Raw genomic sequence first — 14,426 nt, forward strand, 5'->3', positions numbered from 1 at the left:
AACCCAGCAGACAAATACCCTAACTTTGACGTGCGTTGTTGACACGATATTGAGATTATACGTAACAAAATGTCATCCGGTGCCTACTGACAACACTTCGTGGATATCATATAGTAGGTTAATGATAATTCACAGTTGATTTGATGTTTATTTTAATAGGTTGTTATTAAAGACCAAGTTAGTGAATTCAGCAGGGCCTGTAGAAGGTCTTCTGATGAATACCTAAGTCTTATGACATATACAACTCGTGTAAGCCCAGGTGTCAATCCTAACCATTGCAAATAACATAAAAGAATTTACTAGTCTCTACAATGTACAGGTAAATTTTTTGGAAGGTACCAATTTGTGTATATTAAGAGCATGGTTACCCTACCCGTATCATAATAACTGCTAACAATCTCCTTGCTCTATTACCTAGGCTTCATGTTTCATACACAATGTAGGTACATACCTAATTCTACAGTGCAGAGTGTAGACACCCATATTTACGAAATATCATATTTATGAATATTATTATAGTGTTTTTCAGATAGCATGGGTACGGTGATAGTTCGTTTCAATCTTGAAAGTTTGCCGCGATTCACGATTATGGTACGTATTATGAAGGTCATAAGGCAACTGTCACCGTACCCATGCTTTATGAAAAACACTTTAGAACAAAAAAAAACATAGGTAGTTTTATTATAGGTTTGGACTCTATAGTTCTACATTAAAAGATTTTTCTGTAATGAAAAGAAGCCTATGAAAAAGTCTATTTCCATTCCAAATTTCTGCCAAATAGGTAGCTTCAGTAGCCGCAACGCAAAGGGGAACAAACATACACACACACACACAAACTTTTGCCTTTATAACATTAGTGCGATAAGTAAAACAAATCACATTTTAACCTTTGCACTTGAATTAAATTTAAAAACGCGTTTATAATGATGCATGGCACCACATGCGATAAATACTCCTCGCACTATTTAAACAGATTAACAGTTGTTTGTACACGTACCCACCACAATATATCCATATCGCTCACTCTCACGTATCATTACATAACAAAAAGCGTCTGTCCCTATCACACATGACCATAACTACGATCGTACGATTTTAGCGGGACTTTCTACTATTTTTAAAATTCGAGATATTGTCAGTGTCGCCAGCTGTTGCCCCTTTGCGGTTGTAGGGAACGCTCGTCGATTTTTAAACGAAAGCGATTTTAATTTACGCGAAAATTACATGCAAACGTCATATTCATAACTCACCAACACGCATGCGTGTAAAAACGTCAAATAACAACCAAAGTGCGATTCTAGTGTGTAAAATAAGCGCGTGTGTAAACTAAATATAATAATAGTTTAGTAAAACGTGTTGTGATGAAAAAAATGTGTTAAAATCGTTTTAAAAACATTTAAAAATGAGTAAAGATGTTGGTTTGGACGCGGTGTTACAGGAGTTAGGTTATTTCGGAAAGTATAATATTGTGAACTATGCGTTATTATTATTTCCCGTATATTTGGCGGGAATGTATGGTTCGGCGTTCGTGTTTGAGGCATCGGATATAAATTACAGGTATGTTATGCGTTATTATTTATTTTATCAATTTACATAGGCCATGAATGTTTCTTCATTCCAATTTCTGTGCAAGTTGGTATCAAATATTTCTCTAAGTATAGTTCTATTTTTTATTGTTGTAAAAACGGTAAAAAAGTAATAATTTGTAAGTAGTTAAATAATAATTACGTCGTGCTTTCAAAGTTTTGAGGTTATGCCAGTAAAGTTGTGTACATAGAATACGCATGCGTGAGCTTTTCAACGCTTTCTTAAAAGCGATAGGATGTAAGAAACAGGTTTCATTGATTTGTAAAAAATGTTGTTGAATAGGTACGCTTTATTAATTTACATTATTATTCTCCGCGTGAATTTAATTTTTCTTAACATAAAACTCTACGGAGGTTTTCCAAGGAAATAACACAAAAAAAATCATAAAATGTACAGCCAATTCGAAAACATATTGCTTGCACTGTTAAATGGATTACAAATTGTGTGTGGACACTAGAATGGCAGAGAGTGACCTTGAGTGGAGTCACGCACTTGTGAACGTTGTGTGTAGGGTTAGAGGATCCTTTGATTGTCAACAAACACTCCCTTTTTCCACTGAAATCACCTGCCGCCTATCCCGAGCAACCCATAAAGAACCACACAACACACACAACAAGAAGTGTGGACGGGTCGAACACCACGACCACACTGAAGCCGACTGTACGTGCTTATATCAAAAGTCGTTCCCGCTAACAGATCATTACCCCTCTCTAACTCCCCACTCTTTGCGGAAACAAGCCTGACCTGAAGTCATATCCGTCTCAGACTACTATTTTTTACACTATAGAATTAGGTACTTACTTAGATATCATTTCTTTTGTTAGCAAAATCGATAACGGCACACATAATAATTTGTGATATTGAATTTGACTCCCATTTTCACGTTTATATTTAGATAGGATAGTCAATTTACAGATATGATATGAAATATCATCGTTCCAACTAACATATGCCTCATATGCAAATGCATGCAAATAAGTGCATCGAGTGTCCCAAATGACTATCCTACGTTGTTAGTTGCTTGCTACGTAGATTTCATGCTTCGTTTGAGCCACATCCCTTGACGACAATCTCACCTGATGGCGAGTGATGATACAATCTAAGATGAAAGCGGCCTAACTTGTTAGGAGTAGGATGAAAATCCACACACCTTTCGGTTTCAACACGACATTGTAGTGGAACGGTAAATCGCTTGGCGATACGTCTTTGTAGGTAAGGTGGTAACAAGCCACGGTCGAAGTGTTTCACCAGGTAGATCTGGACCAATTAAGAAAACCTCCATCGGCCCAGCCGGGGATCGAACCTTGAATATCCGTGTTATAAATCCACCGCGCATAGCACTGCGCCACGGAGGCCGTCATTATGTCATGATGAGGCCGACGTTTTTGATGGTTTTGGAAATAGTTATGGGACCCCTGGCCCTGTATTAAGGCGTTTTGAATTTAATAAATCTTATTCCTAAAGAAAATCTCACGATGATTTTCCTTCACCGTTTGAGACACGTGATATTTAATTTCTAAAATGCACACAACTGAAAAGCTGGAGTGCATGCCTCGAACCGGATTCAAACCTACACCCTCCGGAATCGGAGACAGAGGTCATATCCACTAGGCTATCACTGGCCGTGTCTCAAACGGTGAAGGAAAAACCTCGTGAGGTAACCTGCTCAGAGAATTTTCTTGTGTGCGTGTGTGAAGTCTGCCAATCCACATTGGGCCAGCGTGGTGGACTAGTTCCGAGAGGAGACTCGAGTTCAGCAGTGAGCCGAACATTGTTGTCAATGATGATGACTGAGGTACTAACGCCCTTAAATAAGATGAACAGATATCATGATGGTTTTCAAAATGGTTACGGTAGTAAGTATGGTAGTAATAATTTTTTCTTATTTATAGCATACAAGCAGACACACACACGCACACACACACACACACACACACGCTGCTATGTTTTGTACGTGACATAAGATTGTTACATCTAAGCAGGGAAGAGCACAGGTGTCTATAATACAAGTTCTTTCTTAGTTTAGATACCTGTTACTCATCCATTAATTATAGTGTTAAGCTATTTTTACCTATTATGTTACGGTTTTATAGAGAATAAACGATTATTATTATTATTATTATTATTATTATTAAGACTGTAGTGAGTCGTTTTGAATTTAATATTTCTTATTCGTAATGAAAATCTAGCTTCAAGACAAGCAGTCGTCTAATCAACATTCCTTTGTATAATAAAGCTTATTCGCAGAGGGAAATCTTGAGAGCAAACGATCTAATACCTATTTCAATAATATATTGCATGCAGCGATACTAAGAGACTGCATATATTATCATATGATTCCGTATAACATATACGTTGTCAACCCCTGGCTTAATATCATGCAATCTACCCATTACAGCCTCACACGTTGAAATTTAATGTTATTAGTCTATAGTTTCATACTAATATCATTAATCATTAATTGTGATTTGTGGCACATAGTTCGAAGAGCCGATGGACGTTGGGTGCTGGAATGACGACCCTGCACTAGTAAGCGCAGTGTTGGTCGACCCCCCACCAGGTGGACTGACGACATCATTCGCTGGATGCAGGTGGCTCAGTATCGTGATGTTTGGAAGTCCCTACAAAAGGCCTATGTCCTGCAGTGGACGTCCATCGGCTGATATGATGATGATGATAATGATTAATTGTTATTTTCCTAATATAATATTACACTGATTTGTGTAAATGAATGTTTACATCGAGTTTCCATAAGGTTTTCAAAAAATTCAACCAACTTCCAACAAAAAATAAACCTTACCTACTAAATAAAAATCGAAAAATAACAACGTATGTGCTACCTTCTGATCAGTTTGAAGGCAGTGCCAAGAAAGTTCTCATCGACGGAAATTAATCAAGTCCAAACCAAAGTTAAATGCTGTAAATCGTTGATGAGTTCCATTGTTTCAGCTCCATCATCATCAAATTGTATTGGTTAAAAATACATAATTAAAAAATTAACATACGCACTAGAGTATCCTCTACAGTTTTGGAAAGTTCCCCTCGATTTCTCCAGGATTTCGCCATCATCAGATCCTGACATGAAAAAAATGGAACTACCTTTGAAAAAAAAAATTCATAATCGGTCCGGTCCACAAAGACGGTAATATCCCACAAAAAATCATACATACCTCTTTTTTGGAAGTCGGTCAAAAATGGAAATTCTTTGTAGAGTCAACATCTCAGAAGGATTAAGGCCAGGCGCGCACTATGAGTTTCTTCGCCGCGCGACGAAAAGATTGCGATCAAATTAAAATCTGTAATTGCGCACATTTAGTAACGAACTGTCTAGTTTAGTCTCTGATTTTTGTATTTTTTTAATTAACGTCATCATTATCAGCCAATGATCATCCAATAAAAAAAATTAAAAAAAAGATTACTGGACGTAGGCTTCATCTAAAAACGTTTCTCTGAGGTCTGTGGCCGTCATTCTAGCTTCTTGGGAATCAAACGTCAGTCGGTTCTTAGTACTATGTCTTGATTATTCATGCCAATAGTTTATTATTATTCATTGTTCAAAATGAATAACAGCCGAAATTCGACTGCTGCGCAAGCAAACACAATAGCTCTCGGATCAATGGCAACATAGACAATATGTCCTTAGAAAATGAAGCTGTATACATAACAAAGGATGAAATCTTGCAAGGACCCTCACGTATATGCATCGCTGTATCACAAGCGGCATTTGCGACGCCCGTTGCATCTATTTACATATATTTGCATTCAGTAGCGCCTCAACTGTCATCTGCCATACAATTCCGAGATTATATGTACGGGTCGTGATACAGAGTAATGTAATTTACCTAATTTTTAGATATAAACTCATAAAATTGTCGTATCAATGTTGTTTAGAGGAACATCATAAAAATCTTTTCAAGCGTCTTTATTATGCTCTATTGGAAGATTTTGCTTGGTGGGTTTTTGGATTTTGATGGATTATTGATTTGGCAAAAGTTAATTCATTATGTCTATAGACAAGTTTAAGTGACCATCAATTATTATCATTATCATCAATTATAAGAGATTGTAAAAGACGTGTTCCCACAATTATTTTGTTTATTGTAATTCACAAACTTTTTTCTTCTTCACCTTACCTTAAATTTCATTTTTACCTTAACTTGATATGATAGATGAATGACTTTAAGTTAATGCAGAAAAGCCTGTTAATTTTGTGATAAATAAATTAATTAGCAATTATTCGAATCGAATTAATATTGAAACCAGATGCGAACGTGAATGCCACCAATTGCACAAAAGCTGAATAAAAGTACGCAAATGGGCGATAATTTGACAGTTGTAATGAAAGCCTTATTATAATGACGCCATTTAACGCCTTTGCCCGCCGTTGTCATTGTCGCTGTGCGCGTTATTTGACGTGATTCGGCGTTATTAACGCTTAACCCAGAAATCCCCCAATTAAAGGGGATTACACACATTCGTACGCGTTCGCCGATTATACTGAGTACCTATTGAACTACGAAAGTTTCTACTGAATTGTCGATTAATTAATGAATAATACCCGACGTAGGAGATTGTTTTTTATGGTTGAGTTGATTCACCAGGTAAAGGATGGTAAGTGAAAATCCTTCACCTATAGAGTACTTACCACTTCGCAGGGCATGCAAGAAATTTGTCCCATAAAGTGCTGGCTTTGTAAGGAAAACGGAAGCTGAAAGAGCATTCCATGAATACTTCGCGGTGCAAAACTGGAATGAAGAAGGTGCTTCCAAGGGATTATTACTATATCTAGGTAGATAAACTCTTATTGCAATTTATCCACTCAATACCAACTTTCAAAATTGATACATTCTTAGTGTACAAGGATTTTTTTTACTTTTTGGCCAGCCTTTAGTCACCAAAAATACGAAATTACTAGATTAATCCAATCGAAAGTTACGAATTGGATCTAATTTAGCTTCCATGATTTGACCTATTAGATAAAACAACTCAAATGAAATAGGTTTTACAGAAGAACATTCAAAATATAAAGCAACTAGCTTACGTCGCGCGGTTTTACCCAGTGGTTCCCGTTCCCGAAGGAATACGGCAATAAAATATAGCCTATAGCCTTCCTCAATAAATGGGCTATATAACACTGAAAGAATTTTTCAAATCGGACCAGTAGTTCCTGAGATTAGCGCATTTAATCAAACAAATTCTTCAGCTTTATAACATTAACTATAGATATAAAGCAACAAACAGAAGTGTACAGAAGAAACATCCATGTCGTCCGTTGACACGTATAAATGTGTTTCCCCCCGATATAATAGAAGGGTCTCGACAAAGCCTCCTTGAGCCTGAATCTGTCTACAAGGCTAATAGGGAGGCTTTCTCTAAATGTAATACTCGCATGGGTGTCTAATGATTAACCTTCGTCAATTTGATAAATAGCTGCAACGGACACATATTTGCTTCTTTGCAATTTTCATTGGTTTCCTTCTGCTTTTTTAATAGAACTATTTTCTACATCTACAACAACTATTTTCGACATCAGAGCCGTGATAGCCCAGTGGATATGACCTCTGCCTTCAATTCAGAGGGTGTAGGTTCGAATCCGGTCTGGGGAATCCACCTCCAATTAAATATCACGTGTCTCAAACGGTGAAGAAAACAAATCGTGAGGAAACCTACATACCTGAGAATTTTCAACGTGTGTGAAGTCTATTAATCTGCATTGGGTCAGCACTTTTGGAACCCTCGTAACTTTAATTAGTTTTTGACTATAATTACCACCATTAAATTAAATTATGACATAACTTGACGTTTCAAAAGTGCTTGTAAACTAAGCCCAATTTAAATAAATTAATATTAAATTTTATTGAATTTTGATATTCCCACGGGAATTATTAGACGTAAACTGGTCAAATCATTTATAATAATAGTATCTATTACTATCTAAGTTGTACACAAAATCAGATAGACTGACAAAATTTATATTCCACTAGCGTGGCTAAAAATGAAATGTACGTGATCTGAATAGTTAAATTTAAAATAACAGTTAGACGATTTGATTTGTATACGAAATATGCACTCAAAATGAATCACAGCTATCTGTTTAAAGACACGTGTCCAATAATAGCCAACGCATACTGGCGGACGATGATAAAAATAAAGACGCGTGAAGTGCATTCGCTAATCAAAAGAGCTTATTCAGATAAGTACACAGTGAATAATCACGAGGACGAGAGCCGTGATAGCCCAGTGGATAATATGACCTCTGGCTCTGATTTCGGAGGGTTCGGATCTGGTCCGGGGCATCCACCTCCAACTTTTCAGTTGTGTACATTTTAAGAAATTAAATATCACGCGTCTTAAAGTAACCTATATTTTTCCGCATCCTCCTTGGAAAAGACTGTGTTAGGAGTAGGTACAGAGTCGTGATAGTCCAGTGGATATGACTTCTGCCTTCGATTCTAGAGAGTGTGGGTTTGAATTCGCTCCGGGACATACACCTCTAACTTTTGAGTTGTGTGCATTTTAAGAAATTATATATCAAGTGAGGACACCTGCATACCAGAGAACTTTCTTGCCTTTATGCATGTGTGAAGTCTGCCAATCCGCATTGGGTCAGCGTGGACCTATTAACCTAACCCCTCATTCCCAGGGAGACCTGAGCTCAGCAGTGAGCCGAATATGGGTAGATAGATAACGAGGAGTGGATACGACAATAGTCCAGCGGGCAGAGAACGTACTACGGTACGTATCGGGTGATGAGTCCGGCCCGTTAACCACTAAGGTATTGAGCTATTGAGTAGAATATTGTAATACCTAATTACCTTAAGATGGTTGGATAAACATAAAATTCATCTGATTTTAAAAGTCTGCCGTCTTGCCCGTCAGTCTGCGTAGGCCATAATCGGACTACCATGTATAAATTCATAGTGAAAAATAATGATGAAATTGTATATTTTTTGTGTGAAACAAATATGGCGTTCTTTTTTAATATTTCACTTTTAGTTTAGTGTTACTTTTATTTTAAATCGTGATTTACAAATGCTCAATTCAATTACAATTTTGTATCATGTTAACTATTTGTACTCGTACGTTGAACATTCAGACTCACAATTATTATAAAAATCTTTATATTTATTGTTGGAAATAGTAGTCTGGGACGGATATGACGTCGCTCGATCACGTGTTGACTCGTGCCGACGCTAATTGGTGCAACTTGTTTCTTAAAGAGTAGGGATTTAGAGAGTGGTAGCGTGGTAGGTCCACATTAGTTGTTGTGTAATTCTTTATGGGTTGCTTAGGATAGGCAGGGAGAGTGGCTTTAGTGGATAAGGGGAGTGTTGGTTAGCTGTCAGAGACATCTTTAACCCTACACAGAACGTTCACAAGTGCGTGACTCCACTCAAGGTCATTCTCTGCCGTTCTAGGACCTTACTTTGGTTACAGTTTGATTTGTTAATTAAGTTGTCCTGACAAGTGTCATGAGTGTCATGTGAATGATTGGTTTTCTTATTTTTGTAATCCACTTCTGAATTGGCTAAAATTATCCTATTTTGGCTATTGCCACAAAGTACAAAGAAATAATTCACAACACACACCCAATATTGATTACGTTTCAGTTGTTATTAGAATCTAAGATGAAACCGGTAAGAGTTAATGTAATTAATATCAGTCAGCACTCAGCAGTAGGAGATTGATTGTAGCACCGCATCGGCAGAGGCGGTGAGTGATGAATTCACTAATAATATTATGATTGTTATTGTACGAACACCAAACGTAACTGTTGGAGCAAAACAAAATGCCTGCTCGTAATAATGAGAGCCGTGATAGCCCAGTGGATATGACCTCTGCTTCCGATTCCGGGTTCGAATCCGGTCCGGGGCATGCACCTCCAACTTTTCAGTTGTGTGCATTTTAAGAAATTAAATATCACGTGTCTCAATCGGTGAAGGAAAAACATCGTGAGGAAACCTGCATACCAGAGAATTATCTTAATTCTCTGCGTGTGTGAAGTCTGCCAATCCGCATTGGGCCAGCGTGGTGGACTATTGGCCTAACCCCTCTCATTATGAGAGGAGACTCGAGCTCAGCAGTGAGCCGAATATGGGTTGATGACGACGAATAATACTAGCTGCAATATACATTTTTACGCGACTGCAAGAAGATTTGTGTTTTTCGCGTGTATCTGGTATTTGTGTCTGAAAGATATATAATAGTACATTATGATATAAGTGAGGTAAGTTGAAAATTACAACCGAGGCGAAATTGCAGCTCGAGCCAAAGGCGAGAGCTATAGGAAGGAAGCAGAGGCTCGGATTTTGACGGCCTCCGTGGTGCAGTGGTATGCGCGGTGGATTTACAAAACGGAGGTCCTAGGTTCGATCCCCGGCTGGGCAGATTGAAATTTTCTTAATTAGTCCAGGTCTGGCTGGTGGGAGGCTTCGGCCGTGGCTAGTTACCACCCTACCGGCAAAGACGTAACGCCAAGCGATGTAGCGTTCCGGTACGATGCCGTGTAGAAACCGAAAGGGGTGTGGATTTTCATCCTCCTCCTAACAAGTTAGCCCGCTTCCATCTTAGACTGCATCATCACTTACCATCAGATGAGATAGTAGTCAAGGGCTAACTTGTAAAGAATAAAAAAAAAATCTAAGGCAGTAGTCAAAATACAGGTAGCTCGTAGTAAATCGAGTTACGTTTGGTTGATCAAAAGGTGCCACTGAATCGATTTGCGTACGTACACCGATGTGACCGGCCCCAGATTTATGGCGCGCAGTGACTTACGCACGCCCCGCGCATATTTCACTGCGAAATTGGATTCGGTTTCCGAAACTGTGACAAATTTGTGGTATTTTTTTTTCATGACTAGCAATTATACGTATAGCCTTATTAGACTGCCATCACCAGTGGATATGACCTCAGCCTCCGATTCCGGAGGGTGTGGGTTTGAATCTGGTTCGGGGCATGCACCTCCGACTTTTCAGTTGTGTGCTTAATCACGTGTCTCCAACGGTGATGGAAAACATCTTGAGGAAACCTGCATACCTGAGAATTTTCTTAATTCTCTGCGTGTGTGAAGTCTGCCAATCCGCATTGGGCCAACGTGGTGGACTATTGGCCTTACCCCTCTCACTCTGAGAGGAGACTTGAGCTCAGCAGTGAGCCGAATATGGTAGCTCAAAATAAGAGGAGTTAGGCCTTAATCCACCACGCTGGCCTAATGCGGATTGGCAGACTTCACAAAAGTAGAGAATTGAAAAAATTCTCAGATATGCAGGTTACCTCACGATGTTTTTCCTTCACGGTTTGAGACAAGTGATATTTAATTTCTTCAAAATGCATGTTATCGCCGCGTTGCAACGACTTGCGGTACGGACGGCTTCAGTCGTGGCGTTCGAGCCTTCCACATCTCTTGTTGTGTAATTCTTTATGTGTTACTTGGGATAGGCAGGGGGAAGTTACTTGAGTGGAAAAAGGGAGTGTTTGTTAACAGTCAAAGGATCCTTTAAACCTACACACAACGTGCACATGACTTCACTCAAGGTCATTCTCTGCCTTTCTAGGGTCTTATTTTGGTAACAGTTTTATTTGTTAATTAAGTTGTTCTGACAAATGTTGTGAAAAGTTAAAGGTGCATACACGGGCCGGGTTCGATCCTACGGCCTCCGAATCAAAGGCAGGGGTGATATCTACTGGGCAAAACACAAAAATAAAAGGTCTAAACTTACCGTTTGAAGTTGAACTAGTATCGTATCTATTCCTAAAAACACTTTCTATGTCTAGTGGTCTATTTTACTAACAAGTTAGCTCTTGACTTCGATCTAAAGATCTCTTTTGATGTTAAGTGACGATGCACTCTTAGATGAAAGTGGGCTTCTAGTACCATAAAAGAGGTTCAAGAGAAGTGGTCAATTTGAATAAAACGAGTTTGAATATGAATCCGTATCATGACTATACGTACGTATTTACATTTGTCGTTCGTATTCAAAAGGATAAAAGAAAATACAGCTGACATTTCAATGACCGTGTCGATATAAACATTCGTGAAAATTGTATACAATTTGTGAACCCTCGGCCTCGCGTCTTGTATCAAATTATGATCGGTCCGAGCGATAGGTGACGAATCAATTTGCATGTCATGTGTAGCATTGCCTTAGTTTACAGTCGAGCCGATTATCGTACTATAACGTTGCTAGCAGTGGTGTGCACAAGCTTTTTAACTAGGGTAAGTAGGTATGTATAAATTAAATAAAATTGAAAATTCCTTCGCTAATACAGCGCACTGCGTTCTCTGGGTAAGCAGTGTATTTTTTGCCGGCTATTTTATTCACTGATATAGCGCTTAGTGAAAGTGTTGTTCATAAGATACCTTAACTCTTTATATATAATATTAGTTTACATTGTTTAAACATACGAGGAAGTGAATTCCTAAGCCCAAGCTTCTCTGTACATCTAATCCACTCGCTTCCATATTTCCTGCCCAATCACAATAGTGCGAAATCCAGCCCGACGATAAATTCAAGCCCAGCACGATTGGCGTGAGGATACAATTCACCGCCGTCACCTATCGCTCAGACGATTATTATTTGTATCACGAGGCAAGGTTTGAGCATACCCACTTTTAAGAGTGGTTAAGACAATAATCCAAAAGAGAATTGGGGTTTGAAATCAATTCGTATTAAAGCTAAATCCTGTCCAATAACTGTAGAACTATTAATTTTATTTTAATTAAATTCATATGAAAATTGTTTTAAGGCATTGTATATTCATAAGGCATTGTATAAACGTAAGTCCAAGCAAAGCCGGAAACACCCAATACATCTAATCCACTCGCTTGCATATTTCTGGCTGCCCAATCACAATAGTGCGAAATCCAGCCCGACGATAAATTCAAGCCCAGCACGATTGGCGTGAGGACACGAATCGATTCCCCGTCACCTATCGCCGGGCCGATCATAATTCGGATCACGGGGCAAGGTTTGAGTTTGCAAATCCTGTTTCAGATTTCCGTCAAATGTTATTTCCGTGAAAGTGTCATTTTGTTTTCCCCTTTTTCGCTGACGTTTTCTTTTGGTGCAGCTCTGTTGGAAAACCAATACGAATTACGGTGAGTGAACGAAGTGAATGGAAAGTGAAGATGTTACTTGGAAACTGGACGGAACGTTATCATTAAATTACCTACAAATAAATTAAATTTAAAATAAATTAAATTGAAGAGTCTGTCTGCGATTTCTAAATACCCATATTTCTCAAATGCTTGTAATCATTTTCAGGATGCTAAGTTTTTTTTTATTCTTTATAAGTTAGCCCTTGACTATAATCTCACTTGATGGTAAGTGATGACGCAATCTAAGATGGAAGCGGGCTAACTTGTTAGGATGTTGTTTTTTATGGCCTCCGTGGCGCAGTGGTATGCGCGGTGGATTTACATGATGATTGTCCTGGGTTCGATCCCCAGCTAGGCCTATTGAGGTTTTCTTAATTTGCCCAGGTCTGGCTGGTGGGAGGCTTCGGCCGTGGTTAGTTACCACCCTACCAACAAAGACGTACCGCCAAGCGATTTAGCGTTCTGTTACGATGTCGTGTAGAAACCGAAAGTGGTGTGGATTTTCATCCTCTTCCTAACAAGTTAGCCCGCTTCCATCTTAGATTGCATCATCACTTACCATCAACGATTGTAGTCAAGGGCTAACTTGTAAAAATAAAAAAGTTTTAGCATAAAAAGTTCTCAAAGTTTTTATATGAAACGAATTTTCTTTCTTTTCACCGGTTGAATACACAACTGTCCCCAACGTTGGAATCCGAACCTGACAAAGCCCGTGTAAGCCCAGATCTGTCCGCGCGGCTAATACGACCGTAATCCACGTGAGGATTTATAATGATTTACCTTCGTCAATTTGATAAATAGTTTCTAAGAAATGGACGATCTTCCAGTAAAGGAGCTTTCTCATTATGCCCAATGTATATAGTAAGAGAGGCGTAATAGCCCAGTGGATATGACCTCCGCCTCCGATTCCGGAGGGCGTGGGTTCGAATCCGGTCCGGGGCATGCACCACCAACTTTTCAGTTGTGTACATTTGTACCTGCACACATCCAATAAACAGATGGGTGAAGGACGTTTTCAATTCGGATCATCTACTATAAGGTAACAAGATTAAAAGGCGCTAGGAACTACTTTACAATCATCCGATATAGATTATCGTGATACTATTACGTTCCCAATACAATGCTTCAAACACAGCGTCAAAATATAAACTACCTTGCCCTAGTTTTAACCAGCTTCATTTCTAATTTTAAGATCGCGTGATCCGCTTTGCATATGCTGCTAATACAAAAAAAAAATAGCAACGCTTGCATGTTTACAGAACTTACAGCGTATCGACATTCTTATTTTAAACAAAGTATTTTTTTTTAATAATTAAATAGCAGCTGCGTGAGGTTTGGGCTTTTTTGGATAACTTCTTTTTAAAGTTCGATTACAATAAGCAATTCCAAATCTTGCTTTGATTTTGTATGCGTATAATATTTTTAAGCTTGATTTAACAGTTTCAAGAGACTGTAAAAGGTCTATAAGTTCGTCAGTGTATGGTTTGAACTTCAAGTCGATACCTTGACATATTCCCGAGATAAAGGGTCTTGACAGATAGACAGACAGACGTACAAGAAAGTGATCTTATAGGGATTCTGTTTGTTCCATTTGATACGGAACCCTGAAAAATGCAGTTCTTCATTGTTCAACATCATCATATCAGCCGATGGACGACTACTATGGGAAATAGGCCTTTTGTAGGGACTTCCAAATATCACGATCCTGAGCCGTCTGCATCTAGAGACTCCTTGTGACTCG

At 38.6% G+C, this 14,426-nt stretch overlaps 1 protein-coding gene across 1 annotated transcript in view; it reads left to right on the top strand.

The window, feature by feature from the left end:
• Positions 1-1,136: 1,136 nt before the first annotated feature.
• Positions 1,137-14,426, top strand: part of LOC112049444 (organic cation transporter protein) — a 38,178-nt gene continuing 24,888 nt past the window's right edge. Inside the window, exon 1 of the mRNA XM_024087321.2 lies at positions 1,137-1,557. Within this exon, the coding sequence (XP_023943089.1) occupies positions 1,403-1,557 (155 nt within the window). The 5' untranslated portion in view covers positions 1,137-1,402. The remainder of the gene's footprint in view (positions 1,558-14,426) is intronic.

This window comes from Bicyclus anynana, chromosome 17 (genome assembly GCF_947172395.1).
Source record: "Bicyclus anynana chromosome 17, ilBicAnyn1.1, whole genome shotgun sequence".
Classification (NCBI taxonomy): domain Eukaryota; kingdom Metazoa; phylum Arthropoda; class Insecta; order Lepidoptera; family Nymphalidae; genus Bicyclus; species Bicyclus anynana.